Source organism: Onychomys torridus, chromosome 3, assembly GCF_903995425.1.
Source record: "Onychomys torridus chromosome 3, mOncTor1.1, whole genome shotgun sequence".
Taxonomy (NCBI): Eukaryota; Metazoa; Chordata; class Mammalia; order Rodentia; family Cricetidae; genus Onychomys; species Onychomys torridus.
This window is the reverse complement of record NC_050445.1, coordinates 140,778,454-140,803,436: the sequence shown is the minus strand read 5'-3', so window position 1 is coordinate 140,803,436 and position 24,983 is coordinate 140,778,454. Positions and strand designations below refer to the sequence as shown.

The 24,983-nt window shown below is 45.0% G+C and overlaps 1 protein-coding gene across 1 annotated transcript in view; it reads left to right on the top strand.

The window, feature by feature from the left end:
- Positions 1 to 24,622, top strand: part of Ndufa9 (NADH:ubiquinone oxidoreductase subunit A9) — a 28,044-nt gene extending 3,422 nt beyond the window's left edge. Inside the window, exons 4-11 of the mRNA XM_036181421.1 lie at positions 1,621 to 1,712; positions 3,203 to 3,344; positions 6,962 to 7,064; positions 8,549 to 8,616; positions 10,505 to 10,581; positions 15,407 to 15,502; positions 19,370 to 19,436; positions 22,811 to 24,622. Of these exons, the coding sequence (XP_036037314.1) occupies positions 1,621 to 1,712; positions 3,203 to 3,344; positions 6,962 to 7,064; positions 8,549 to 8,616; positions 10,505 to 10,581; positions 15,407 to 15,502; positions 19,370 to 19,436; positions 22,811 to 22,981 (816 nt within the window). The 3' untranslated portion in view covers positions 22,982 to 24,622. The remainder of the gene's footprint in view (positions 1 to 1,620; positions 1,713 to 3,202; positions 3,345 to 6,961; positions 7,065 to 8,548; positions 8,617 to 10,504; positions 10,582 to 15,406; positions 15,503 to 19,369; positions 19,437 to 22,810) is intronic.
- The last annotated feature ends 361 nt before the right edge of the window (positions 24,623 to 24,983 follow it).

Sequence of the window (24,983 nt, the reverse complement as noted above, 5' to 3'; positions counted from 1 at the left end):
ATTTGCAGATGATCGAATCTCTATCAGAGCTGCTGAGCTCTCCTCTTATGGCCCGAAAGCAGTCTTAGACAGGATGTGAATGAATGGATATGGCTGTGCTCCTGTATTATTCTGTAAACGAGGTTGTAGGCTAGACATGGTCTGTTGGCTCTCATTTGCTAACCCTGCTCTAGATAGGTGCTTCTGTGTGGTAGACAGTAACCCTGTGTAGCTACTTGAGCACTTGAATTGTCATTAGTTTAAGCTGAGATGTAATAGAAGATCAAAATACAGATTTCAAATACTATATGAAAAATTACATTCAGCATAAGCAAATATTTCTTGTTTCTCATTATTACATATTGAAATATTTTAGATGTAATGGGAGAAATAAAATATTAACATGAGTTTCTCTTGGTTTTGTGTTTATTTTTTAATTGTGGCCAGTAGAAGACTCTGAAAGTAGTAAATTTAGGATTGTGTGCATGCCTCATAGTATGAGTACAGCTGCTTTTACAAATAGCATCCCAAGGAAGAAGTTTCCGAACTTGGTTCAGTTGCTATGAATTTAGCTCTGAAAGTCCTTTCTCGGCATCCCATCTTGTTTTCCTTTGGTCTTTAGGCTTTTTAGGCCAGGAGTTGCCAGAGCGCTAAAGAGTGATTTAGCTCTTCCTAATCTCTGTAAGGGAATGATAGGCTGTGTGGGCTCTTTGGTTGTCCAATGATGATGAGCTGCTTGTAAATCACGTAGGTGTTCAGCTCAACTCATAAACTTTCCTATGGTGACTAATGGATTAAGTAATCTTAGGAAAAAAAGAACAAAATTTTCTATACTAAAATGAAAATTAGGAGTCTGAGACAGGAGGATTATTGTGAGTTTGAGGTCAGCCTGGACTGCATAGTGAGCACTAGGCCATTCAGGAATAGAGTGAGATTCCACCTTAACAAACAAGCAAGAGCTAGGCATGGTGGCGTACTCCTGTAGTCCAAGCAATGGAGAGCAGGAGGCGATCCAGGTTACCCTGGCCTATGTAAGACCCAAGCAATATTAACAACAGAAACTTGAAGTTTAAGACACTGCATTTCTTTCATTCTTGTTTTCATGTCTTTAAAATAGATCTGATATTATAAAGAGTATTAGAGGTTGGAGAAGTAGCTCAGGAAGGAAGGAAGGAAAGAGAGAGAGAGAGAGAAAGAAGAGAAATAAGGAAATCGTCCTGAGTTCCCTAGTTCTGTGCTGCTCCTTTTGGCCATCTCCAGTGGTGGGTGCCCAGGTTTCCTTACATCCCAAATCATGCTTCTTTGCACTCTTGGGGAACAAAAATTATTATGCCCACATCATTGGCCTCTGAGCTGGATGTCAGTTTGGGCCTCGTAAGACCCAGTATGCCCCACTAAATATACACCATTAAAGATGAATTTCCTCTTTCTAGTGTTTGATTTCGTGAATGACATGTACTTTTACTGCCTTGTCTAGGAAGAGTGGGAGAGTGAGTAAGGAATTTGAGACATCAGCTCCATCTGTTAAAATCAGTGGACTCTCTGAAATGGAACCATACCACAGATGACCTTTCTGAAAGTTGCCGCAAGTGCTGAGGTGTACCCCATGTGTTTTAATCTGATTGGTTCCTGCTCTTGTAGGAATGGGATCCAAGAGACAAAGATTCTATCCAGAGAGCAGTGCAGCACAGCAATGTGGTCATCAATCTTATTGGGCGCGACTGGGAAACCAGGCAAGTCTTAGTCTCTCCTGTGTACTTTGCATAAGTCTTAGGGTTCAGTGGCATTTACCAGGGACTTCTGTGTGCTAGGGATTATAGTGTCAGTTTTAGTCATACCATCAATAATGGTTGACTAGGTCCATTGGCAGCATGTCCTGTGGGGGTGGGGGTGGGGGGTGATCATCATGTCAGTTTCAGTCATACCATCAATAAAGGTGACTAGGACCATTGGCAGCACGTCCTGTGGATGTGGGGGTGGGGGGTGATCATCATGTCAGTGTGGTTGTTGGTGGGAATTTGACAGTGACTAGTGTTGACTCTGCTTGAACCTGTCAATCTGGAGTAGAGTTAGGATGTAGGATTTGCTTGACCCACTGTTCACCAATGTTTTAGATTGCCTCTGCATCATTAATTGAAAACGGTGTAAGTATTGATTTGAATGTTGTTTAGTTTTTATGGGGATTATCAATAATGATTTATTGTTCTTATTATTTTGTCTTTTGAGACAGGGTCTTGTGTATCCCAGGCAGGCCTTAGACTTATAGTTATTCTCTTCTACCTTGCAAGTGCTAAAACTATAGGTGTGTGCTACCACACTGGGCCAAATAATGTTTTAATCTTATACTTTCATAGTCCTTTTTTCTCACTTTTTTTTTCCTTTAGCATTAATTGAATGTCTGACTAAGATTTTTTTTTTTAAGTGCACCTGTTTCATTAAATAGTTTAAACTCTTTGATGACTTACAGGGTTCTTTCAACCTTATGTCTCCAGTAGGGACTAGCACAGTGACTTGTACAGGGTAGTCATTCAACTAATGTTAGATATTGAACTGTGACGCAGCTCCCTCCCTCCCTCCTTCATTCCATCTCTCCCTTCCTTCTTCCTTTCTTTCTTCTTTCCCAATAGTAAGGACTGAACTTCAGACCTCACTCATGCCAAGCATGTGTTCTACCACTGAGCTAGATCCCTAGTCCTCTTTTTCTTCTTAATTTTGAGATAAGATCTCAACTAAGTTGCCCAGGTTAGTCTTGACTCACTCTGTAGCCCAGGCTAGCTTTGAACTTGTGAGCCCCCTGCCTCAGCTTCCAAGTAGCCAGCATATAGGTCCTTGCCACCAGGCTCAGCCGTGACTGATTTTTTTTTTCCCCTTTAGGGAAACAAAGTTCGATGAGAAGTGAGTCCCTTTCCAGACCCCGTACATCCCTGCTTCCCTCTAGCTAGAACAGTCAGGTTTTCTTGACGTGCCATGGCCTCAAGACTCCTTGAGAATGTAAAGTACTTCCTATGCTGGATTATAACTTCAAGTAAGCCTTTAGCTAAGTGTATTGACAGTAAGCAGGGCTGGAAACCTTGAACGAAATTACTTTTGGCTTAAAGTTAAGGCATTACTGTTTAAAAGTTTAATTGTTACAAATTCTAATACTGTCATGAAAACCAAAGAGTGTAGAACACTTTGAAATTCTGAATCTTCTTGAATCCTTAACTGCTTCCCTTTCTTCCAGAAACTTTGATTTTGAGGATGTTTTCGTGAAGATTCCTCAAGTAATAGCTCAGTTGTCCAAGGAAGCTGGGGTCGAGAGATTCATTCATGTTTCACACCTGAATGCCAGTATGAAGAGCTCTTCTAGGTACCTGAGAAGCAAGGTTAGTGCTGGGAGCTCGGCAGGTGCTCCACAGGCCAACGGAAGTGCTCTGGAAACTAATGGAGTGGGAAGTGTTTCTCCACCATGTGTTGAGAAGCCAGAGGGTTTCTCGTTGGCCTTCTAGAACCAGGTGCACTTGTGCTGTGGTTTTAATTTGTTTGGTTTTGATGTTGAGAACTGAACCCAGGGCCTTGGCCTTGCTAGGCAGGTTGCTCTGTCCCTGAACCGTGGCTCTAGCCTCTGTACACATGTTGTGACCTTTTGGTCCAGTGGTCTGTTGATGAGTTTCAAGTATGGGTAGATCAGTTTACCTGCCTGCAGACGCTTGAGGTTGGGGGGAGACCTGATAAGAGAGACTCAGCAAACACTGGGAAACGTAGAGTGTGGTTCCTGCCAAAGGAGACGTGCCTGGGTCACCACCTGTGATGACGGGACCCTCTTTCCTTCTTGAACCTTCTGTAGTCACAGGTTTCTGCAATCCCACTTGGGCAGTGTGAAGGCTGGGAATGATAGGAATAGACAGAGCTAGTGAAGATGCTCTTCGCATAGTTCAACTTTCCTCCTGCAAACACTGGAGTCTGGGATTGGCCACCATGACTGAGGCCATCTGGAACTGAAAGTGTCTTCTTTGACCAGGCTCATTAGTGTCTGGGCCCGTCCGTGAGCATTTGTCTTCTGCCACAGGGAGCTTGTCTTGTGCCACCTGACAAGGATAGCAGAGTTCTTGATAATGACTCCAGGTTTTTGACCCATTGTATATATTTATTGAGAAAAGTATTTTTGAGCGCTAGTTTTTTTGTTGTAAATTCATGCAGTCACTTACCAAGCAGATCTGATCCTAGCCCCCATTAAGTTTCTAGTCCACCAGGCAAAACGATCCCAGTGCATGAAGCTTTGTAGAGTAGCAAGATGTGCCACAGGAGCCAGGAATACTGAGGTGGCGGAAGTGAACCACACCTGTGGCTAGTAGCATTTAATTGTTAGCATCAGAAAATTTGGTGTAAGAGGCTGGAGAGATTGACAGGCAGTTAAAAGCATGTACTACACTTGCAGAGGACCTGAGTTCCCATGAGTAACACTGCCTGTTACTCAAGTTCCAAAGGGTCTCGTATTACCTTCTGGCCTCCCCAGGCACTATATTCATGTGCCTAAACCTCCACTCTCAACACACATGTTCACATAATTTAAAAAATAATAATTCTTTTAAGGAAAATTGGATATAAACATAAAAGAAATTTATAGGCTCACATATCTAAAACCAGCACTGGGTAATCTTCACCATGATTGGTGGCGACACTTGTCAAGCCTGTAGCTTGTTCCTGGGATTTTTCTCAGCTCTGACTTTCTTTTTATAAGCACTGTCTCCCATAGCCGCAGGACTGGCTTCCAGCTCATCTAGACCACACACCCCATTACACTGGAGGAAGAAACAGTAGCATGGCTGCTGCTTTTCACTGTGTCACTTGACGTCACAGCTGCTGGAGGGTTGGGAATGTTGTATTTGCTTTAAGGCACCTGCAGCTGAGTAAGATGGGAACTCTTGAGTGGGGCTAGGATTTAGGCAGTGATCCTTAGCTTTAGTCACACATTGGAATCACTGAGGGAGATTTTCAAAACTCCAGTGCCCGCTCTGTACCCCCGACCAACTAAAGCAGAATCTTTTGGGGTAGAACTTGGATGTCACTACTTTTCAACTCTATGTTTTGTGTGATCTAGAGAATCATCTGTGGAAGCTGTGCTTTCTGTTTTGAATGAGTGAGTTTATTCAGAATATAGCAAGCAAAAGTACAGCAGATGGAGGGAAGCAGCAGGTGGATGTCAGAATGTCATCCAATCAGATGGTCACAAAGTCCAGCTGGAATGACTGGAGTAACCCAAGGGAGAGAGCAGACAAAAGCAACATCACCAAACTAGGGCCGACAGACAGACAGACATCCAGCAGAAACTGACTTGGGAAGCCCTCTCGAGACAGTCAGCCAGAGTTTCTGACTATGCTCTAGACCCAGGCGGAGCAGAACATCCCCTGAAAGGAGGTTCCAAATAAAAGGACAGACAGCAGCAGATTGAGCTCTGGTAGTCTCTGGCAGAAATGACTGGGGAAGCCTTGCTGAGTCACTTGGGACTTCCTGATGGAGAGTTCCAGCCCGAGCAGAGCATTCTCCATGCATGAGCTTCCGGCTTCTCTCCCACTGCAGGGCACTGTTACATCTTGAGAAACAGTAGTAGTCTCTGTTGGAAACGGTGGTCCTCTAGCTGCTGTTGAGGACGTACTGCTTTAATACCTCTAGGTGCTGCTGTTTTCCCATCTCCCATTACAGAACCAAGGTCCAGCCTGACATAGAAAGGGGTGCTTGAAAAGAACTTGACATCAACATGCTGTGCCTGGGGAGGCCGGGGAGTCAGCTCTGCCCCCAGAGCCAGCTTCTCAGCAGCCGCCTCAGAAGAACACAACACTTGACCAATGTGGTGCCCGTTCTACTCTCTAGGACATTCAAAGTCAGCACAGATTCAGAGGGACTGTTTTACTTGAGAGAATGCAAGGGGCCAAGTTTTGGACTTGGGTTTCAGTAGTGTCCCACTTGTTGAGGGTTTGTGGCCCTGGAGCTCCGAAGAGAGATCTGTGCTGGAGATAAGAGTTGAGAGTCAGCAGAACCTGTCTGTGGAAGAACAGGAAGGGATAAGAAGGCTGACTGAGAAGAGAGTCTGAATGGGCCAGAGGCATGCCAGTGCTTACAGTATGGTGGAGGAGGGATACTTACAGGTCCCAAAGCTACACGTGGACATGTGGTAGACGGGAAGTCAGAAGAGAGCAGTGTTACCGAAGCCTGCATCCCAGGAGGGAAGAGGCACTGTGGGTGTCATCCAACAGCCAGACTGCAATGCAGGTCTGTGGACATCTGTGATCTTATCAAAAATAGTTTCAGATCAGATGTTGAAGTTGTTGAAGCAGAATCCAGAGTAAAGTGAGTGAAATGTGAGCTGGAGCTTGGTGGTGGCGCAGCAAGGGTGGCTGGGCTTAGTTCTGTCTGGCTTGGCAGGAGAGAGGAGTTTGTGGTGGAGTTGCCTTTCTTTTTAAGGGTAGAGGCTCTTCCTTGTTTATATATCGAGTGAAGGAGTTGGTGAAGAGAGGGGGACAGATGTGGACAGTCTGTAAGGTGGGCAGGTTCTGTAGACAGTGAAGGGAGGTGACTGTCACTGCCACCACGCCCACCTTTCTCTGTCAGCCTGCTAGATTATCGACACAAAGCAGAGTCCTTAAATAGGACAAAGAAAGTGAAGGCTGGAAAACCCATACTCCAATTTTCCCCTTCAGTGTGGGTCACTAGCATGAGAATAGGAAGAACCTCAACAGAATTTCTGAGCCTGGGGTGTTTCTCCCCTTCCCCCCCCCCTCTCGTGTGTGTGTGTGTGTGTGTGTGTGTGTGTGTGTGTGTGTGTGTGTGTGTGTATGTAACATTCTGTTAATTGAGTTTTATGAGTAATATAATTATCTTCAAAATTATGGTTACCTAATGAAAATTGGGCCTTGGAAATGTCAGCAGTCTCTGGTGGTGGGGTGAGGGAAAGCTCTGTGCACTGGCCAAAGAACTTAGAATGCTTTTGTTTTTGGTTGTTTAGGCGGTGGGAGAGAAGGAAGTGAGAAGTGTGTTTCCTGAAGCCACCATCATACGGCCATCTGACATCTTCGGAAGGGAGGACAGGTTCCTCAATCACTTTGCAAGTACGCATCTTTCTTCCCCGAGGAGAGGAGTGCTGGTGGCTTAGCATGTCTAGCTGAGCACCAGCTGACACTCCTTCCGAGTTCTAGTTCCTCTGCAGTTGCCTTTCCCCTCAGAGTTTCGTTTTCATCGTCATGTGGTCCGTTCTGCTCTGGGTGATGAGGGTCTAGTTAGACGTTGTGGTGTGGATTTCGGGAGGTACAGTTTTACTTCCCCCCAGCCACTGAAGGCAATGGTCATGCTTGGCTCAGAGCTTGGCCTTCAGAGCCGGAGACTTGAAGTTTAAACTACAGTAACTCTGTGACCTTGGCAGAATACTAGCAAATCTCTTTGAGTTCTACAAATTCTCCCTGGATTGCCTGTCCTGGATGCCTGCCAACCACTGATCTTTTTACTGGCTTGGTAACTGTATGTTTTGCAAAATACTAGGACGTTATAGTCATACACTCTGAAGCTTTTCCAATTGACTTCTTTCCCTTATATGCATTTAGGACTTGTCCCTGACTCTTGCGGACTTGTTCTTTGTGTAGCTAAATAGTATTCCTTTGTGTGGCTTTACCCGTTTGTTGATGCAGTTTTCCTGTTTCTCCCTCTTGATTGTGCTGGCTGGAATTCTGCGTTGATTTCCACTTTGTTTTTAAATTCACACTACACTCTATATAATATAAAACTGCTAGTTCTTTAGTTAAAGCTTTAACTCCTGATGTAACTCAGTATGGACAAAGGGATTTGGAGGTCTTGAGGCTACATGATATCATAAGGGTTAGGTACTAATTGATGGGGTTAGAGGCTGTACTAGGAGAGATGGTCTCTGTGTACACACACTGAAGAAATGCCGTGATGAGGACACAGTAAGAAGGTGACCACCTACAAGCCAGAAAGAGAGCCTCACCAGGAACCTGCTGACACCTTAGCCTTGGACTTTTCAGCCTCCAGAGCTGGGAGAGAGTACAATTTGGGTTTTTAAGCTATCTGGTCTGGTATTTTATTGTGACAGTCTGAACAGACTAGACAGATCTGTGTGTGAAGAGGTGAAATGCTGGCAGGATCTGAGGATGTCAAGGCAGGGTTGGAGCTAGCTGTCGGGTAGGCTAGAAGCTTTGAGAGCATGGGAGCCGTGCAGACAGGAGAACGCTGTGCTGGCATGTCCTCAGGGCTGTGACTGAGTACCTGGCAGGAAGTGCCGTAGAGAGGTTTATTTTGGCTGACATCTTGAGGACTACAGTCCTCCACGGTGAAGAAGGTGTGGTGGTAGGAAGAGAAGCGGCCTGCACCAACACAACACAGCCTCTCTCTACTTGTTTGTTTGTTTGCTTTTGTTTGTTTATTCATGAGCCATCACAACCCAGCCCCCTTTCTACTTATTTATTTGTTGTTTGTTTATTTAGTCAGTCTAGAACCTCAGAGTCTGCTGGGTTTGTTACACTATTTTCATTATGTAAACAGCTTAGACATTCTCAGGACAGTTTCTCTTTTCTTCTTCCAGATATTCGTTGGTTTATCGGTGTGCCTCTTATTTCTTTGGGTTTTAAGACAGTGAAACAACCGGTATATGTAAGTAACCTACATGAGGGCTTACAATGGTGTTAGCGTGATTCAGATTTGGTTCAATTTTCTCGTTTCATTCTCATCTGACTTCTTTTTTAACTTGGTCAACTTGCTTCAACTGGTTGCCTCAGTTTACCTAAAAGGTACATGTCTTCTCCGTGTCCATTCACCTAAGAAAGCTTATTTGGAACAGGTTGTACCAAATTACCCAAGCTAGCCTTGAACCCAAGGTGTAACCCAGCCAGGCCTTGATACTTAGCCTCATCTTCCCAGGTAACCAAGGCTGTGTACCTGGTTCTCCAGTTCTGATGTGTTAGTTCAGTAATTGCTTAAACACGTCTATGATTTATATAGTGCACTGGCACCCTAAGTTTCTGGGAGTATAATAAGGATAACCAGTCAGACACACAGTTTTGTCCTCAAGTTCTTCTGAGATAAATAAAACAGCTGTTATCCAATGTGATAAGTGCTAGGAGAAGGAGAAGGTTTTATGTCATTGTATGAGAAGGCCATGAAATGCAGCTTTGGACTGGTTCAGAGTCAGTTGATAGGCCTGGGGCTCTGTTTCACAGTCAGGGAACAGTGTATACTAGAGCCCAGAGAGGAAGGACAAGTTGGGTTCCACACTGGTTGGGCTGGGTTGGACCAGGGTGTCTGTCTTAGAGTTACTGTTGCTGTGACAAAACGCCATGACCAAAAGTAAGTTGGGAAGGAAAGGGTTTGTTTCACCTTACAGTTAATAAGCTCTTAACTTAGGGAAGCCAGGACAGGAACTCAAACAGGTCAGGAGTCTACAGGTGGCAACTGATGCAGATTTCATGGAGGGGTGCTGCTTACTGCCTTGTTCTCCATGGCTTACCTTAGGACCACCTGCCTGGTGGTGGCACCACTCAGAGTGGGTAGGCCCTCCCACATCAATCTTTAGTCAAGAAAATGCCCTACAGATTTGCCTACAATCCAATCCTATGGAGGCATTTTCTCGATTAAGATTCCTTCTTTCCAGATGACCCTACCTTGTGTCATGTTGGCATGAGAACTAGCAGTTTCCCAACTGGCACTGCTGGTATTTGGAGCCAGAGAATTCTTCAATCCTTCACTGTGAGATGTTGAGCAGCCACTCTGTCCTTTAGTTAGTAGATGCCAGGAGCAGCCAGACCCCACCCCTCCATGACAAAAATTTCCATACAGTTGTCAGAAGATTCCTAGAATCAAAAACAATTTCTGGTTGTGGGTTCTGGATCTCTGGGTCTAAACCTGTATACAGTTCCTATTTTGAAAGTCAGAATGGCAGAGCATCAGCAGCTCCATGTGATTCAGCCTCTAGGTTATGGTGGCTTAGGACAGAGTGGGGAAGAGTGGTAAGAGATCACATGACTGAGATGGTGGCCTGGCCATGTCAAGAAGGCCTTAGGCTAACTAGATAAGACTTCTGACTAGGACACTACCTGGATGAGCCTTGAACGCCAGAATAGCTAAGTGGTTCCTTAAGGTGTCTGAGAAGAGATGGTGTCATTGTTCAGACCCATCCTGGTGACTGCAGCATCTGCGGTCCTTTCTGCCTTCCTCTTTCTTCCTGTCCTTCCATCTCTTTCTAAACATTTGCATATGTATGTTTGTAATCCTGGAGGTGAACTCAGGACAACATGAATGTCAGGCAAACACTCTACCTTTGGGCTACACTACCACCCCACTACTACCACCCCACTTTAAAAAAATTGAGACATGCTATTTCGAGTTGCCCAAGCTAGCCTTGAACCCAATGTGTAGCCCAGCCAGGCCTTGAACTTGTTTCTTCCGGCCTTGTCTTCCCAAGTAACCAAGGTTATGGGCCTGGTTCTGCAGGTCTGATCTCTTAGCTCAACAATTTCTTAAACATGTCTTATGATTTGTATAGGTTGTAGATGTTTCCAAAGGGATTGTTAATGCGGTTAAAGATCCAGATGCCAGAGGAAAAACCTTTGCCTTCACTGGGTAAGTGCCTAGATTTGGCCTTTATGAAAAGATGATGGGGTTTATAAAACAGTACTTTGGGCTAGAGAGATGGCTCACTGGTTAAGAGCACTGACTGCTCTTCTAGAGGACCTGGGTTTGATTCCCAGCACCTACATGGCAGCCCACTACTGTCTGTAGCTTCATTTCTAGGGGACCTGACACCCTAACACAGACATACATGCAAGCAAAACACCAATGCATGTAAAATAAAAATAAATTTAAAAAATAACTAAATAAAAAAAGTAAAACAGTACTCCCTGAACAGGTCACTCACAGGATTGGAACACCTGGTACCCACATTCAGCAGCTGGGAGAACCCAGGACTCTGCCTGAACATGCATGATTCTGTTAACAGTCTGAGACTACTACAAAAGCAGTCAGCACTTGGTATCTGCGGGTTCCTGTCTGCAGATTCAACTTTTTTGATAAAATATTCAAGGAATCCAGGCGTGGTGACTCTCACCCATAATCCTAGTGCTTGGGAGGCTGAGATAGGAGGACCACCACAAGTTTAAGGCCAGCCTCAGTTATAGTGAGTTTAAGGCTACCCTGAGCACATAGTAAGACCCTGCCATAAAAAGCAAAACAAAGGCTGGAGAGATGACTCAGATGGTTAAGAGCACCAACTGCTCTTGCAGAGGTCCTGAGTTCAATTCCCAGCACCCACATGGTGGCTCACAACCATCTGTAATGAGATCTGGCGCCCTCTTCTGTGTACATAATAAATAAAATCTTGAAAAAAAAAAAAAAAAGCAAAATAAAACTAAAATCACAGGGGGAAATGTCTGCACTGAAAATGTGCCTTTTTTCTTAATTCCTAAGCTCGCTGATTGAGCTAGACAGTCTGGGCATCAAGCCCAAGGTACCCGCCTGTTTTTGCCTGCCCAGCATTGGGATTGCAATATGCTCTGCTGTGCCAGCTTCCTTATGTGGGTGCTGGGATAGAAACTCAGTCCTCACACTTGTGCAGCGAGCACTTGAACAGTGGAGCCATCTCCCCAGCTCCTCCTTCGTTTCTGGTAGTATTACTTGTATTGCTTTATTCTGTCATTCATTAATTAAGGATCTATAAAACACACAGGGACACATGCATATGAGAATTATTAAACAAGCTCAGAAAGGACACAAAGTAGATCAATATAAAAGTTGATTTTCATATACTAGCGAGTAAGCAATCTTAAAGTAGAATTGGATGAATCTTACTCACAGGCTGGGGAAATGGCCCAGCCCTTAAGTACTTGTCATGCAAGCAGCAAGGCCTGAGATTGATCTCCAGGCCACAGTGAAAAAGTGAAAAAGCCAAGCAAGGCCTGTGACCCCCTGCTCTGAAGGAGGGGGAGTCGGGAGGCTCCCTGCGCTTCATTAGCTAGTCAGCCTAGCTCAATAGTGAGCTCCAGGTTCAGTGAAAGACTGCCTCAAAAAACAAGGCGTACAGTGGTAGAGGAGGATGTCTGGCCTCTGTGTGTGCTCAGGTGCACTCACACACGTGTCCACCTAAACATGTACATGCACCACAGAAAATCGTGTTTACAATAGCATAAGAAATAGAATACTAAGGTAAATTTAGTAAGGCATGCACCTAAAAAACACTATGAGAGGAAAGTAAGGAATAAATGATAAGACCTGACAAATTCTTGAATTGGAAGTGTCAATATTGTTAAAATGGTCGTTGTCCTTAAATTGCTCTCTAGATTGAATCTTGTCAAAATCTAGCAGCCGTTTGCAGAAAGAGACAAACTCTAAATTTAAACAGTAATATAAAGATAATATAAATCGGTAATAGGCTAAACCCTTGATCTTCCCAATTGTAAAATTTACTCTAAAGCTGTAATTATCAAGACAGTTGTGCTGAATCAGTAAGATTGGCTGATCAGAACTGGCAGTGCAGAAACCACCTTTGTGTGCTTGTTTGTGACAGGGTCTTGCCACCTCCGTAGCCTGGGCTGCTCTAGGACTCACTGTGTAATCAAGACGAGTATCATACTCCAAATCCTCTTCTTTCCTCTTCCTGGGATTATAACTCTATACCACTGGGCCCAGCTTCCAAATCATATTTGTGGACTGCTGACTGACTATGGGCAAAAGTACTGTGGCATCTGAGTGGAGAGAGGGTCGTCTTTTCAACAAGAAAAGACTCTTGGACTTCATACTCTGTGCAGAAAAGAAAAGAAACGTAAGCTTTAAGTTATAAATATTTAGAACAAAACATATTTTAGACCTTGGGTTAAGCAAGATGTTTTTAGCTATATCGTCAGAAGCTTAATCCATAAAAGGAAAAAAGTTAAGTTCGACTCATCAGAATTGGAAACTTTCGAATTTCAAATGATGCCATGTAAAAATGGAAAGACTGGGACTGGAGAGATGGTTCAGTGGTTAAGAGCACTCTTTTCCAGAGACCCTGGGCTCCATCCCCAGCCCCCCATATTGTGGCTCACAGCCCCATCTGGCCTCCATGGTCACCAGGCATGCACATGGTATGCAAATATACATGCCCACAAACAGCTCGTATACATTAAATTAACAACAGAAACTTGAGTGAAGAAGGTAGTATGGATGTTGAAAGAGCATGTACTGAGATGGTTGAGGTCTTGTAGTTACTAGGGAAAATGTAAAGTGCTTTGAGGGAACATATCATAGAGATAATAGCAAAAGATAGTGACAGCATAAAAAATAGAAAACCTTGCAAATTGCTGCTGGTGGGAATGTAAAATTGCACAGCTAGCCACATAAAAAGTGGGCCTGCTGGTGCACCTAGGATCCTAGCACTCCAGAGACTAAAGCAGGAGAATCAAAAGTTAAGGGCAGCCCGAGGTACGTGGTAAGACCCTGTCTCAAAACAAAAAAACAAGTAAAAAAGTTAGCATAATGGGCATGAAGGTGGGGGGAAGAAAAATAGTCTAAGGCTGGATTATGGTTATGGGTGCACAATTTTATAAATTAAAAAAATTGAATTATCACTTAAAATGGGTGAAATTTATAGTATATGAAATATTCTAAAATAATGAATTACACAGATAAGGTTTCTGGTTTTATGGAGTTGATAGACTAGTTATGACACCCATAAGTAGTAAGCAAAGCCATATATAATAAATCCCCAAAGGAAAGCCCAATGAATAGAGAACGTGGCGGCAAGGGAGTGACGTGACGTTGGATGATGCAGAGGGGGAGTGACCTGTGGTCACCCGCTGCACTTGAACCTGATTGTGTTGGACTGGGGGGGTCTCCTCGGGAGGATAGGAGGTGGAGGCAGTAGGCAAACAGCTCCAAGGAGAAGCAACAAGGACATCGTTAAGAGATGGGGGTGGGGCTGGCCAGATGGCTGAACTGTGAAATGCAGGCTGGGAAGGATGTAGGCTCCCATGGCCCCTTTCTCTGTGAGCAAGGGGTCTTTGCTTAGTCTGGTCATACTTAATGGAACGTGTTGCTGTGGAGCCTCTTGAGGAGGCACCTTGCACACAGGTAGCTTAGCCATGGTCTAGTGCTGCCTACAGTGTACAAACTAGAGAGCCTTGAAAATCCTGCTGGGATTTAAGGGCTTTTTGGGGGTTCTGTGTGATACTTCCTCTAGCTGACATCAGCATTTCCTTTTGCATGGTGGTTTTGTTTTTATGTTTGTTTGTTTGTTTGTTTGTTTGTGTAAATAGTTGAAATAATAAGGTTTGTAGCAAATTCTCTTCACTTTGCTCTCAGTAATAGATCTTTCTGAGGCAAATGGCGTTAGGAAGATGGGTGGGCAGAAGCTGAAATGTAAGTGACGGTTAGTTATTAAAGCCTGGTACCAGATTCATGTGTGGAAAACCTATGTGGAAAGGGTGACAGTTCAGAAGATGGGCTTGGTTTTGGTCATTGTAAGGGACAGAAACTATCAGAGGAAAGAAAGTTGTATAAATGACCAAAAATATGAAGAAAAATTAGTCTTGTACACTAAACAAATTCTGGTTAAGCCAGGCATGGTGACTTAGGCTGAGGCAAAAGGATTGCTGTGAATTTGAGGCCAGCCAGGGAGGCTACATAGTGAGACCCCATGTCAAAGGGAACAAAATGAGTAGGGTGCTGTAGCATGAATCTTAAAAGGTACTTGTTAATGAAATCAAACCTGAGGCCAGTTATTGGGGTGAATGCTGGAAGATCAGAGACACAGAACAAGCCACAGCTATCTCACCTTGCTAGTTCCTTAGGTGATCCTGTTTCCTCAGGCTGGAAGCTTCTGAGTCCTCGTCCCAATGGTTCTCAGCTGAACTGTGTTGCTCCAAAGCCTGAATGCTTAACCAACCAAATGCTTAACTAACTACATGCTTTTTCTCCTTTAATTCCTGGTCTTCATGCCTTATATACTTTTCTCTTTCTGCCCCCACTCCTTGGGATTAAAGGTTGGGTTTCTGGGATTAAAGGCCTGGGTCACCATGCTTAGCTGTTTCTAAAGTGGCCTTGAACTCAGAGATCCACCTGGCTCTGCCTCCCAAGTGCTGGGATTAAAGGTGTGTACCACCACCGCCCAACTTCTGTTAGGGCTTACTCTGACCCATTTTCTAGCCACCATTTTTGGCTTTGTTCTAGTGACTGTCTGTTCTCTGACCCCAGATATATTTATTTCAGGGAACACACAATATTTCAGGGAACACAATGCCCACCACAGGGTGCATCATAAACATATGTATGAGGATGGGAAGTGTATGTAAAATAGGTCGTCTTTGGCAGAAAGGTTAACAGGTGATTTTTCTTTGCTTAACTGGGTTTGTTACAGTGTGCTTCCAAAAAATTTGTAGGGGGCAAATAATGTGAAGTTCTGTGCTTTGGTTTCCAGACCAAATCGATACCTGCTCTTTCATCTGGTGCAGTACATCTATGGCATGGCCCACAGGACCTACATCCCCTACCCCTTGCCACATTTTGCCTATAGGTAAGTACAGTGTCTGTCTACTCACGAGAAGGTTGACTTGAGATGCTATTCCTAATCCCTTCCCAGGGTAACGAGAAGTACTTTTACAGAAGGCCAGTCTCCACACCTCTAATGAAGCTACTCCTGCTGTAATACTGGCTAAGAAAGGAACTATAGGTGACCTTAACAGCATTTGTTGAGGAGTACTTCAGATTCTTCAATTTAAAACCCTAGGGCTGGGGATCTGTCTGAGAGGCAGAGCATTTGTGGCAGTGTTAGGCTCTGGGTTTGGTCCCCGGTGTCTTGAACAAATAAACAACAGTTAAAACTGGGTTTTGATTTGGAGAAGTGTCTTGCTTGGGAGCTGGTGTGAGGGAACAGTCAGCTCTCCTGTTCTTTCTTTCTAGCTGCCCACCAGGGAAGGCTCTCATCTCTTGTTAAGGCAGTCTTTGGTGTTGCTGGGGAGGAGGATGCTGACCTAGAACTGGCTCTGCATCTTTAGTCCGTCCGTTCCTTCCTTCCTTCCTTCCTTCCTTCCTTCCTTCCTTCCTTCCTTCCTTCCTTCCTTCCTTCCTTAATGCAAACAATATTAGGTCCAGCCCATATTGTTTGCTCCCAGGGTCCGCGGCAGAGTCTACCAACCAGCTGCAGATTCTAATCTGAGGGATATTCAGTGAATCTCAGCACATTGAGTTCTTTAGTCCATTCACTTTATTCTTCTATGGTGATTCTATTTACACAGTTTCTTTTCTGCTCTCTTACTTAGCTCCTCCCACTCCCTCCGGCTCTCGGCCCCGCCTCGGTCCCCCCCACTCTCCGTCCCCCCACTCTCCGTACCCCTGCTCTCGGCCCCCCCTGCTCTCAGTCCCTCCTGCTGTTCTCTCAACATTCTACCTAGTTCTTTCCATCTCCGTCCTCATCTTTGTTCTTCTCCATCAATCCTCTTCTCCCAGTGCTCTCTGAGAACCAGTATATGTACCCACACAGTAATTCTTTGGTAAAGCAATGCAAGGCTTGAAGTTTTCAGGGTCTCAGAGAGAGGTGATAAGGACCCACTCATCCCAATCATAAAGCAATTAATTGTCAGCTTCCAATTACAGCCCCAAAGGGGAGTGACTAAAGGGGAGTTCTCTGGTAGGATCAACTAAAGACTAAGATCAATTAGGGAATTTATGTGCTCAAACTATAATCTAGAAATGGCTAGGTAGAATGTTAGGGCCCAACAAGTCACAAGAAAGTCAGCTGTCTTTGGTGCCACTTTTCCCGCTTGTCCCAGCTGCAGCTGCTTTCTGATAAGGAGGGGGACATATGCTAGGTGGCTAAGCAACCTCTGTCAGAGCGTGTAGTACTTGGTTAGTAAAAGCACTTTCACTCAGAGTAATTGCTGAGGAGAAAATCTAGGAATAGCACCAGGCTTAGGAGGAATAAAATCTTAATTTGCACAGGAAAGAAGCTTGGCACCTATTGCCTGTCTGGCCTTGCAGGCAATCTCCTTGGGTCAGTGGGAAGTAACTGCCTTAACTCAGTATCTAGCAAATGGCTAGAACCTTATCCCAGGAATGTGAGCAGTGAATCTCTTAACTTAGGGTCTTGTGTAAATAACCCGGGGTGACGGTAAAGAGTTGAGGATTTAATTGTTAGCGGTTCTTTTCTCTGTCTGTGAGTGAGATGAGCTAATGTTTATCTATGTGCAGTTTTGTCCTTGGAAAAAGGTATCTTTGCTGAAATACTTTTGTCCGGAGAATGGCCCTGGCCAGATATGTGTTAATGAAAGATAAACACAACTGGGGACAGTTGTCCAGTTACCCCAAATGTATAGGGAAAGTTGTACCCAAGATTGAGATGCAATCGTGAGATTACATGTAACATGGAGATGCATGGTAAATGGGGAGAATCATAGCTGTTACTGCACAAGAAGTTCACAACAAGAGACAGTCAGTTCATTCAAAAGGCAGTAATTCCATAACGCCTTGCGTGATGGTTTCCTCTGACAGAACCCTTAGTTCTGATAGGTCGACCTTCTGAACACTAGTTGTCACTGCTGTATACTCTCATGGACTTTCACTACCAGCGGCTCTCAATATTTCCTTCCTTCCTCCCCTCCCTCCCTCCCTCTCTCCCTCCTTCCCTCCCTCCCTTTTTTCTTCATTTCTTCTTTTTGGGAACTACAATTTTAGACCTATTGGGGATAGTAGCTCAACATGTGCAAAGTCCTGGACTCCTTCCCCAGCATGGTAACACATGTATTCATTCTTCCACTTGTTCTTTTTTTTTCTTCCACTTGTTCTTCATCCTAGACCCATCAAGGTACATCTTAGTAGTCTTGGCAGGAAGATTTTTCACATCTAATGTGCCAGAGATGTATTTATAAATCATTTCTTCATTTACTCAACAAATATTTATTGACTGCCTTCCATTTGTCAGGTACTGTTCTAGGCACCTAAGACATTACAGCAAATACTTGAGCAGCTTGTCTATAGGCTGTAGGGTGTAGCTCTGTGGTTGTATAGTGTGTTGAGCACCTGCAAGGCCCTGCCTTCAACTCCTAGCACCAAAAACAGGACAAAAAAACTTAAAAAACGCAGCACAGCATGCTGGTGGTTGTTTATTGACAACATTCTCCTTTAGAGGCTTTTCTTTGGCTTCTATAACACTCATAGTGACTGTACAGAATAAACAGAGGGAGCAGAGGAAGGCCCCAGAAGCCAGAAGACTGGCCACACTAAACAGGTAGCAGACGATGAGAGCTGCTGAGTGGAGGATGCTTAAGACATCAAGAGAGGCTGAGAGGGGTCCAAAGTTGCTATGCCCATTGTTTGGAGAGGTGTATGCATGCACAGTACATGTAGGTAAAGGAGCTAGACCAAGTGCATTGTGAGAATGGGCAGGTGAGGTGTGCATAACCCAAATCCAGTTAGAGTGTGAGGTTACTGAACTATCCCCTATGCTTGTCTGCCTCAGCATCCTGCCTGGTGCACAGACGGCTCCTCCGTTCATATTTGTGGATCTCCACAAAGGGACGGGAAGTCATTCGGGATACCAGCTTTAGTACAGTGGAGGACTATAAACCAGGTGTCAGGGAGGCATTTCATGTTGCACATGAAGGTGAGGATTAAGTCAGGGTTGGTAGGCACAGGTGGTGTGGCCCACTGAGGATGTTGTGTAGTCCACACAAGATCTGTTAGTGTGGACCCAGACATGGGAGAACTGCTCTTAGGAAGAGTGACTATAGTTGGGATTTTATATGCTGCTCCAGCACTCGGGAGGCAGAGTGGTGGATCTCTGTGAGTTCGAGGCCAGCCTGGTCTACAGAGTGAGATCCAGGACAGGCTCCAAAGCTACAGAGAAACCCTGTTTCAGAAAAAGAAAAAAAAACAACCAAAACAAAAACAAAAACCCAAGAAATTCTGAGCAGACTCAAGGCTTCCTTTTTCATGGATTTCTTTTAGCAGTGAGAATGTTCTTTCAAGCTTTCTAAAAGAGGACTGGGGTCATTGTTGTCAGTAGTAGGGTACTTACTTAGCACATGTGAGGCCCTAAGTTTGGTTCCTAGCACTCCCACCCCCCAGAAAAGCTATAGATGTAGACAGGTGTGGTGGCACATGACTTTAATCCCATCACTTGGGAGGTGGAGGCAGAAGGATTCGGAGTTCAAGGTCATCATCAGCTGCATAGTGACTTTGAGGCCAGCCTGTGGTACATGAGACCCTGATTTAAAAATCCAGGAAAGGAAGGGTGGGAGGAAGGATGAATTAGATATACCTTCACAACAGTAGAGCCAAGAAGTTGGTTCTCAGAAAACGGCAATGACAAAAACTCCTGGAGGTCTGACACCTGAAACCCGGCACAGTGACGCTTTTCACCGGTGCCGTACATGTCTCATTCCAGGTGGATTGGCAGGCTCTTTGAAATGAGTCCGTTTGAGCCCTGGACATCGAGGGACAAAGTGGAGCGGGTAAGTCTGGGCATAGCAAGCCTCTCAGCAGTCAGAGCGCTGCAGAGCTGAAGAAGCCAGTTCAGTTTGGTTGACTTGCTTGGATGGTGGCAGGGCTCCTGTTGGGGATATTTCTGCTGGCCAAGGCTAGCTCTTCTGCTTCTGGCTGGTGTGTATTCATTCTCATTTCCTGTCTGCATTCAAGCATGCATAACAGTAGCCTGTCCCTTACTGAAGGCCAGGCTCTCCTGCCAAGGGCCCTCTAGTCACTTTGCTATTGGTTGTGTTCCCCTACAGCTCTTTTGGTTTCCGAAACTCACTGTGTAAGTGAAGGTGACCTTGGCTTCCTGATGTATTTGCTTCTACCACTAAGTGCTGGGATTACAGGTGTGCCACCCTGCCTGGCTTTCCCTTCACACCTTAACCTCTGGAGAGGAAGCCATACCTGTTCCCAATATACTCTTGCCTCATTCATTCTTTAACCCATTTAAATCCAATTTTACCCCTCTCTGCCCTAAGCTGCTCTTTCCAAGGCTAACCACAACTCAATGCTGCCACCTCGCAGTCAGCTTCCTGATCTCCGTATTCCTACTATGGCAGCATTTGTTAAAGGACCTCATTTCTTCTATTTGAAATGGTGTGTTTGCAACTGTCTGGCCCAGGCTGCATTCTCTGGCTTTCCCTTCTCACATTGGGCTGGAGGATCTGTTCCCATTGTCCTTCATCCTGATTGCTGTCTGTTCTGATGGGGGGTCACAGCCTCAGCCATTCCCATTTCTGTTTGTAAATTATGCTCTTCCCAGTTGACAGCTGCTGCTGCTAAGGCCATACTACAGATTTGCTCCCATTTTGTAGTCTCCTGTTGAACTATGCAGACATAGTAATATGTTGTAACTAGAACTGCAACCTGTTTGGGTGTCGTATGTGTAATTTTTGTTGTTGCTTGTTTTTACTGTTATCAGGTGTTTTTATTGTTTTGAGATGGGGTCTTGCTATGTGCCCCAGCTGTCCTGGTGCTCTCCATACATCCCTAGCTGACTCTGAGCTCGTCTTTTCTCAGCCTCCCAAGTGCCAGGATTACTGCATGTGCCACCACCATGCCCAGCTGTTGCAAACTTGTGTTCTGTCCTCGGCTTTCAATGATGGCGCTTTCTGTGTTGTCCATGTGAAACAACTAGTAATCTCCTGCAGTTTTGATGCCTCTTCTAGACGTAATCCAGCCTTGCCCATGGGGCTTCCCGCAGTGTCAGGGTGGCCTGTCTGTACCACCTCATTGTCAGCAGCGGTGTGGGATGTGGAGGACTTGATATGTGGCCACCATGGCTGCAGATAGCAGATTTGAACTCTACTTAATTTTAGTTCATTGAAACTGAAATTTGAATCACACTTGACCAGAGGCTTCTGTGTTAGATGGTAAAGGGCTAGACCCTCAGCAACCCTCAGTAGATGCCAGGTCGGGCCACTCCTAACTCCTGCCTGTTCATCTAGTCTTTCATTAGGAACATACGTCTAGTAATACTGGAAGTTTGCCATGTACTGAGGGCAGAGTGCACGAGTGTGTCCCTGCCTACTGTAGCCCAGGCAACAGTCCTTTTCCTCTCGGAGAGCCCCTGGCTGCCGCTCTTGTCTGCCTGCAGTAAGGATGCTGAGCTTCAGAGCCCTGGCTCTTCTTTCTCACATTACCACGCTTGGCTGACTCATTGATCATTTGCTCCGTGTGCCCAAATCTTGCTGCAAAGATGCCAAATAAAATAAAGATATGACAGCATCTCAGCCGGAATACTGTGGATTTTCTTTCTATTGACAGGATGCAGCCAAACTATCCCCTAAGAGCCAAAGCATAGCAAAGAATTGAGAACAGTCCCAGAGAACAGATAGCCGGTAGCTGTTAACCTACCTCTGACAGACTGCCTGGAAGGCAGAGACATTTCCATGGTGTCCTTACTGTGTTTGTGAACCCAGTTGTCTGACACTTGCTCTTACTGTGGTGACTGAGAAAGTATGAGTATAGTGGCAGGGGGTCTCTGGGTTTAGTTTGCAGACAGCCCTAGAGCACTCAGTAAACACCCTGTGGTCCTTCCATGTTGTTCAGTGGTGGTCCCAGGAGGTCTATTTGCTTTGGTGCTTTGTGTTTGTTCTTCCCTAAACAAGATGGGTTTGGCTTCTGGCCTTGCAGTGAGCATTCCTTAACCCAGGTTGAGTATAATTGGAGTAAAAAAAGGCAATGGGGCCAGACAAGGTGTCATGACCCGCAGTCCCAACACTTGGGAGGCTGAGACAAACATCACAAGTCTGAGGTTAGCTTGGGTTGCATAAGGGTTCTTAGGGGTTACAGTGTGAGACACTGTTGTGGGAGATTTGTTGTGTTTCTGCTCTGAGACAGCCAGTGGGCTGGGGTCTTGCCTTGGAGGGTGAAGTCCACAGTCAGCTGGTCACAGTGGACCATAGAGTTTTCTGGCTGGCTCAGAGGGAGCTAGAGGGACTTAAAGAGATGTGTGGGCCTTTTTGATATGGGAAGGTGGAGAAGAGGGTCGGGTGATCATTTCTCCATTGCTCCATGTATCTATCAGGTTATTCCCTAATATTTAACTCCCGAGCATTATTTTTTGGTAAACAATAAAAGAAACCACAATATCTGATGCTCCCCATGAGTGACAAATATAGTAGTACTTTCTTGTTGGGACCACCAGCCTGCAAATAATGACACAGAGACTTACTAATTGTAAAAGCCTGGCCTTAGCTCCGGCTTGTTCTTAACTAGTTCTTATAACTTAAATTAACTCATATTTTTTAATCTACCTTCTTCCATGAAGCTCATGACCTCATCTCCTTCCTGCCCATCCTGCTTCCTCCTCATCTGGCTGGTGATTCCACCTTTCTTCCCAGAGTTCCCTCTGTGTCTGGAAGTCCCACCTGTGCTCTCCTGCCCAGCTATTGACAGTTCAGCTTTTTATTACACCAATCACAGCAATACATCTTCACACAGTGTACAGATATCCCACAACAAGACACTGTCAAAAAATTGCAAAACCAAACCAGAATAAAAAGTTAAAACTTAAGTAGAGAGCTGGAACGCCGAGACTCCACATAAGAAAGTGGAGGTGGGCTCGTTCTAGTCCAGCTCCTATCTGAATCCTGGCTGGAGAGACAGCTCCTGCCTGTCTGCACTAGGTTCAGTCCTGCGCACACGTGCCTGTGGATCTGCTGGCCCATGCTCGCTGTCCTGTGTCCTGGGCGATGGGAGCCCTGCCTCTCCTCTTTGATGGTCTTCACCATTTGTGCCAGAAGCAAAGGTTGCCATGGGTTCTCGGCAGGTGTTTGCCTTGGGCCAGCTTGAGAGTGTGGATATTTTAGGGGTGGTGTTTTCAGCATTCTCTGTGGTTCTTTGTTCACAGATACACATCTCAGACGTGAACATGCCTGACCTGCCTGGCCTGGAAGATCTTGGCATTCAGGCCACACCACTGGAACTGAAAGCCATTGAGGTGCTGCGGCGGCATCGCACTTACCGCTGGCTGTCTTCTGAGATCGAGGAAACAAAGCCTGCCAAGACAGTTGACTATTAGTGTCAGCCAGGCCACCTGTGTCCTCAGAACGCATTACGTAGTAACGGAGTCACGCCATTAAATGTCTAAGGGTTCAATCTACTGCAGGTTTCTTTCTTGATTAGTCAGAGGAGAACTCTCAGGCACTCAGAGCTGAGCCTAGTTTTCTTTAAATAACTATATATAATATTGACACATGTCACCGTTCTCTGAAATGTTGGAGAGTTTGAAATTTTTAGACCAAGGCCCTATCTTCAAAGTCGAAGTATTGTTATGATCTCCAGGAATGCATGGTTATGTAGAAGTATTCAGTATAAATGAGCACATACACATTTAAAACTGGTCTGAGTTTGTTGGGCTGTTGTTCTCACATGATGGAATGAACGTTGTGTCATCTAATGGTAGAAAGAGGCTGAGGGGTAGAAGGGGAGGAGGGAGCTCAATCATTCTGTGTTTTCTTTTATGCAGTGCTGGGGAGGGAACCCAGAGCTTTGTGCATGTAAGGCAAGCATTCTAAGACCGAGCTACACCCTTTCCCTCAGCCTCTGTTGTGACAACAGTGATCACTTATGATGGCAGAGCTCTTAAAATCTAGTCACCTAAACCAAGTCCAGGCAGGGGTTCTGCTGCACTCAGACTAAGCTTCCATATGAACTTTGGAAGGATACACACTTTTCAAACCACATCAGTTAAGGCAGTAGTTTCACCATCCCAAGCTCATTCGGTTTCTCTCTTGAGTGCAGATGGCACCTACGGGGGCTGTGAGTGGCTTATGATCTGGGACAGATACTTAGGGAGACTTGGAGCTTGTAGTCTCTCGCTTCAACTCATTACCTGATCTTCATAGCTGACTTGAGCCTGCAGGACCCTCAGCCCCATTGTCATTTCCTTTTCATTAGTCATTGATACTTATCATCCAACCTGTGTAATTTAACAAATTACCCTCTGCTGTTACTCCGAATTCCTTCCCTGTTATTTCAGAGCCCTCCTCGTGTGTCCTTCAACCTTGCTTAGAATCTAAGAGCATCCCCCATACTGTATCCTACTAGCAAACATAAGTTCTGTCATGTCTGCTGAGAGCTCAGAGAGGATAAGGAAGAGTCCATCTCTGGATAGATCAGGACAGAAATCTATAGGAAATGAACTTTTTAAGTTAAATATTGGGTCTAACCAGGAAATGTATGTGGGTGCAAATGTGTGTTTACATGTGTATGGGGTGTTTGTGTGTGTGTCACTTGCATGCCGATCACTCATCCGTTCTCTGTGAAGGGAACAGTATGCACAGATACCTGTGGTGTGACTGTGAAGACTGTTCTGGGACAGGGCAGGTATGAGGCAGTTAGCCTTCATCATGTAGGTGACCTCTATACAGATTGGCTTCAAATATGAATTCTAAGAGAAACTGTTGATGGGAATGTTAACCAGTGCAGCCACTATGGAAATGGAGGCCTGAAGGATCCTCAAAAAACTGAAAGTAGAATTCCTATATGCCCCAGCTGTGCCACTCCAGAGTATACAAGTGAAGGGCCCTACGTCAGCATACCGTAGAGACACCTGCACATCCATGGAACAGTAGCATTGTTCACAACAATCACGGTATGCAGTCTTCTAGACGCCTGTCAGCAGATACATGGATAAAAGAAATACAGTGCGTATGTGCAGTTGGAGGCTTTTGATTGTGTTTTTTCTCTTTTGGCCAAAAAGAATGAAATCATGTCATTTGTAGGAAAATAGACTGGAGATCGTTAGGTGAAAAGCCAGACTTAAGAAGACAGTATCACATCCTCTCTCATGTGGACTCTAGACTTCAGTGTATGTGGACATGACAGTAGGATGGAACTGCTGGAGGGAGGAAGGGAGGGGAGAAGGAGGGAATAAGAGATAATAGGCGGGGGTAAAGACATAATGTTACATATGTTATCTCATGCCAAGTCTAGTTTTAAGTGTGTGAGTGTGTGTGTATATGCACACATGTCATGGTGTATGTGTGTCCTCTGTATGAGATCAGAGGACAGCTTGAAGA